This window comes from Opisthorchis viverrini (genome assembly GCF_000715545.1).
Source record: "Opisthorchis viverrini unplaced genomic scaffold opera_v5_161, whole genome shotgun sequence".
Taxonomy (NCBI): domain Eukaryota; kingdom Metazoa; phylum Platyhelminthes; class Trematoda; order Opisthorchiida; family Opisthorchiidae; genus Opisthorchis; species Opisthorchis viverrini.
The window spans coordinates 88,354-93,638 of record NW_008751815.1 but is presented as its reverse complement, the minus strand read 5'-3'; the positions used below and the strand labels follow the sequence as shown (position 1 = coordinate 93,638).

At 46.4% G+C, this 5,285-nt stretch overlaps 2 protein-coding genes across 2 annotated transcripts in view; one reads left to right on the top strand and one right to left on the bottom strand.

Annotated features, from left to right (window-relative positions):
* T265_07096 (hypothetical protein) overlaps positions 1–5,285 on the bottom strand; it is a gene marked incomplete at both ends in the record, with an annotated part of 61,995 nt that overhangs the window by 5,399 nt on the left and 51,311 nt on the right. Inside the window, one exon of the mRNA XM_009172539.1 lies at positions 3,227–3,422. Within this exon, the coding sequence (XP_009170803.1) occupies positions 3,227–3,422 (196 nt within the window). The remainder of the gene's footprint in view (positions 1–3,226; positions 3,423–5,285) is intronic.
* Positions 4,567–5,285, top strand: part of T265_07097 (hypothetical protein) — a gene marked incomplete at both ends in the record, with an annotated part of 3,182 nt that continues 2,463 nt past the window's right edge. Inside the window, 2 exons of the mRNA XM_009172540.1 lie at positions 4,567–4,649; positions 4,905–5,221. Of these exons, the coding sequence (XP_009170804.1) occupies positions 4,567–4,649; positions 4,905–5,221 (400 nt within the window). The remainder of the gene's footprint in view (positions 4,650–4,904; positions 5,222–5,285) is intronic.

Genomic DNA, 5,285 nt, shown 5'->3' with positions numbered 1-5,285 from the left:
CAGGTGTGAAGCGCATACCAAACCGCGCGTCATTGCCACGGGGTCAGATCCTAGAAGAGCTATGTCGTCTGCGTACTCGATGTCTGTGAGCGGAGGCCCAGGGAGCACTTCGACCCCACAGGCATTAGAGGCTGCTAGTGAGTCTTCAATGATCGTATCAATGACGATTGCTGCATACAGTAGGGCGGGTAAGCGAAAACATGCTATTGCTGACGCCTCCCTTCTTTCTCTTTAACATACTTTTTCTTCCCCACCCCATTAATAACTCCCTCCTTGTAGGCCCAGCACTTAGGATCTTCATCATGCATCGGTTTTGCGTGCAGCATCTGCTCGTCACATGGTGCCAACATCGTCAGGTATTTCCAAATCAATCTTCAAACCTCCACACCCAGTCTATTTGGCCGCCCTCAATGCCGCACTCTGAAACAAGCAGGACAACAAGCTGCTCTCACACTCACACTGGACTCGCACAAGGTAGTGAAGCAGCGGCGTTGAACACTGATGTCATGCCGTCGATGATGATGATGATGGTCTCCGAGATAATCATAGGTGTTTCTGGGCGCCCAATCTTGCTCATATGGAGCATAGAAATGGTGGTCAATATTAGATAATCTGATGAGGCTTTGGTGCAAGAAAAGGACAAATGTATAAAGTGTTGTTCATCGACACATAAACCGAATACATTGTCCGATGGAAAACATGTATGAGGGACCCTTTGAATATCAGCCCGTATCATGCAGATCTTCAGGAAAACAGAAGAGTTACCGGTGGCGCTTTAGTTAGCACATCAATTGAGAACGCTCCCGTTGAACTGTTCGTGCACGACTGGATTGGAAACTACCCAATAAACCGAATTTAAGATGTTCGACTTGGAACGACGGCTTTCCGGGCCTAGCAAAGCAGGAGCCCGACAAAGCTGTGTATTTTCACATCGTTTGTTAGTGTCCACTGACGTATTGCTCCTAGGTATTTGTAGATTATTTAACTCTCTAGGATTCCAGCGTTTGTACTTCATGCAAGTCCAACGGAGTTCCACCCAGCCTTTTAGGATTCCAGCGTTTGTACTTCATGCAAGCTGCCTCATAGTTACATGGGGATCACACACTGAAGGGACGTCGAACACGGAGATAGTCCAACGGAGTTAGACCCACCCCGTTTTTGTAAAGTTACGAATGTTTCACTCTTTTCTCGCCGTTTCTTCCCTTCTCCATCGATCCTCGGCGTAACCTCACACCAGTTCGCTCCAACATTCTGATCACTTTATGCAGATTGGGTCCAAAATCCCGAAGGTCCGCTCCGTTCACGAAAAGTAATGTGGGACCCTCTTACCTATTTTTCATGTGAACCAGTTCAGCGAAAAATTCTGGACCTCGCTTCTTCAACACTACATTTTAAAGAACCCCCATGAACTGGTATCTTCCAACTGGTTCTCCAGATCGCCTAGTCGTGAAGCGCACCTCTTCTCTCGCAGTTACCCCTACCAGATGGAGATGCTGCGATGACACACTGTTCCCTAGAATTCACGACTGTGAAGCACGCTTTTTCCCCATAATCTCAAGCCGTGTAAGAATCGCGGTGACGCTCATCTATCCTATACTTCTGTACTCACAAGGGATAACTGGTTTTTCTTCTCGTATGACACACAAATGTTGCCGCTCCAATGTGCTATGCAGACCAATTCTAACGAAATTGAGGTAGAGGGGGGTTACGACTGCAGATAGATGGAAGTCTAGGGAGGGTGAATTGGCTGGTAAGTAAGAGAACTTTTTTGTCAAGTCACGAACTATACGGACAAGAATCAAGTGCGACTAACTCGTGTTTCAAATATTGAGTTCAATGAACAAGATGAATCGTGCGTCAAGCAAATCCTAGATGTCAACGGAATTTCAACCCACTATTGAGTTTAGCTGGTTATCATCAGACACTATTATGCCATTTGTCTGCAGCTCCTTTGAACTCGGATATGGAAGATATACAAGAACTGAGATATCATAAATCAAGTCAAGAGTGGCTGCAATCAATACCGATCGATAGTCACTGATTAATCAACGGTAATGCTGACGGTACGTAAACAGTACGTAAAATTTGTCCGGCAGATGAAGAGATGAAATGTAAGCCTCTCCGAAAACGATACACTTATCAGCGAGGCCCGATAAAAATCTCCAAGGGAGTTGGGTAGGTGTTCCTTCCTGGAACACGGTATCCCCGTCGCCAAATCAGAACAGATACCATGAGCCTCATCGTCTTGGTCGTTACAACCAAGAATCAACAAACAAGATAATCCGTATCCCAATGGAACAACGTAAGCAAAACATCTCATCTTCATCCGCATTACCGTAATGCGACCGTAAAAATGCTCCGACGAATAAAGAACATACAACACGGTGGTAACGATCGTTCACCCTTTCGGTGCCTAAGCTGCCATACCAGACAAAGGCTACAAGCCTAGACGGGAGCAGTCGAGATGCCGGGATCAGGCTCGCACCAGCAACGTTCTGATCAAGTAAAGGGTGGTGCGGTTGTGTAGAATTCCGGCTCACAACCACTGAAGGTGTTTAGGGAATGTGCCTTCGATTGGAGGGATACGGACGTCGGACAAAAATTCCAGATCTCCGAAATTTTCTCCTGGATGGGGGCTTTCTCCGAAGAATACCACACTGTGTGTATAGTATAAGAGGGTGACGTCCAAAGCGAATGGGCTCAGTCAAAGCAGATTCTTCATATCCCATTAAAGAAAACTTCCATTGCACTTTCTACTATGTGCAAAAACGCAAACGAACGAAGGGTTGAACGGTCGAAACATTCCGTTCAGCTGCAGTTACGAAACAGGTTGGATCTGTCGTTCTCCCCGAAAACCGAATCAATACAAAAGCTTGTTTGCTCGGTCTAAACCGAAACGTTACCTACAGGCACGTTTGTAGATCCCAAAGGTACTCATTAGATTTCCAATTGTGGACTACAAGACAAAGTCAAACTATGGTGAGAAGTCGCACATTTTTTTCAGTTCTTGTTCCGAATCACAAGCGTTGCACGTTTGACAAAAACCAAAGGCTCAAATCAATATCCTCCCGCATATTGGCTAGATATTACCTTCGTGATAAGAATGGCCGAGCAACGCGTCCAGAATGAACCAGTGTCAGTACTGAGTCACCAGGGTCACCCAAGAAATTTCTGTCCAAGATCAGTGAAACAAACAATATGGTGGTTCATCCGGAAGACAACTCACTTTTGAAAACTTGAGACCGACTGTGATAGGTCTTTAAATTCAAAAGTTCATAGTCACAGGGAATTTGTGCATCACCAAACAAGGCGAATTGCGGGGGCATCAGGCTAGTCCAGCTGCTACTGATGAACACACGCTGCACCGGTTGAAGTAGATCAGTTAGAGCACGGTATGTGGGAAGACTGAGTCTAGGGACATTCTGAAAATGGATGAACAAAATTCATCTGTGGGCAAGCTCAAAAAAATCGGCGCGCTATTGGCGACAACAACAATGGCAAGCCTAAATGTGAGCAGTGATCATGCCCAATGATGGCAGTTGCGTTTATGTTGGCGGTCAGGTGGATAGAAAACAAGTAAACCACCAATAGTGCAAAGTTTGTTTGAAATCAGCGCTGCTAGTCACGGTCATGGCGCTTCATAAGCTGAAAAGCGAAGGTAGCGTCGAATGACATGACACGAATCGACTGTGGGCATCTAGCCTTCTCCTCGGTCTGTTCTGGCGTTGCTAGTAAAGTAATCTGGCGTCTGTATACTACACACTACTGACAAAATGGGCTAGAAACAATGAATCCGAATGAAACCAAACTGACTTGCAGTTCCATCGGTCGACACACTCCGAATAAGTTAAGTTGGCAGCCCCAGAAATTTACGCAAAAAGTCTCATCGGGCGACGTGAGGTAAATCGGTGAGGTAAATCGTTGACACTTTCACAGGTGGCGATACCCAGAACATAGCATTCAGCTGTAGCACCCTTTCGGTGCCTAGCTGCCATGCCACCTGAAGGAAGCACGAGGGCTGGGATACTGCCAGGTTGCCCAAGCCTAGACAGGGGAAGTCGAGAGGCGGAGGTCGGATTCGAACCACGAACTATCCGGCCAGTAAATTCGCGCTCTAACCGCTTGGGCCATCCCAGAATAACTAACTTTTAGTTTATTCATACAACGCAAGCAACTTTATCCAAATCCACCCTCAAAGGGAACCGGAATTTACTGTAAACTAACGAAATACACTCATTTGCAAACTAATTTGGTTTTGCGAGAGACTCAACTGGAACCCAGCTGAATCTATCGTTTGTGGTGTTTCCAGGCAACTGAATGTGCGGCACCAGGCCGCCCCATGTTTCAGTCGCTACGATATTTGAGATATCGCGACACATGTATATTCGTAATGCATTAACCATAAGGTTGTCTGGAAACATCACAAACGAGAGATTCAGCTGGGTTCCAAGTGAGTCTTCCGCAAAACCCAATTTGTTTGCAAATGAGTGTATTACGCTAATTTCGTGCACTTTGTTTTCAAGTAGAACATAAGGTTGGCGGAGACTCGGGGACTGCGCTTACCTGATGAGCCACAAGAAGGGCGAAACCGGTCATGGGTTGTCGACGAATTTTCAGCAAACTTATGAGCAGTGCATTACGAATATACTGTAAACAGAGAGGTGGCCAACCCTTGACTTGGCAGGAGAGTACGAAGGAGATCATGGTTGTACGGCAGTGAAGCATCGGTGTTGAACACTGATGTCATGCTGCCGATGGCGATGATGATGATGATGATGAATTTAATTAATTAATTTCATTAATTTCATGCAACCTGGGTCAGCGGCCAGATAAAAGTTCTCCCAGTTGTTTTCATCATCCATTATCATCATTGTCAGCTGTATCAGCTGTATCAGTTGATAAAGGGCACGGCTGTTTCCCTTAGCAAAAGCCTTCTCCATCTCCCGCGCTTTCGATGTCCACCAGAGCTCTCGGTCTTTCCTTAGACTCTTCACTATATGGCGTTTGGGGGATTCGCGTGCGCCGTCGAACCCCTTGCCTGCTGGTATGGGGGTCCTGGCACCAATCATGGATAACGACCTCGACGACATCCAGTGGTCTTGTGGTCGAATTGGAGAAGTCGGGCAGGCAGCACTGAACGCCGCTAGGATAGCTCCTTTCACATTTTGCCACGCTTCATCCACATGTTCACTGCCACCACAGTATTGTTTTACTGTGGAGAGTTGTTGGGCTAGCTCAGATCGATACTGTTGAGCTATGGCAGTTCTTCGAAGATAGTGGATTGG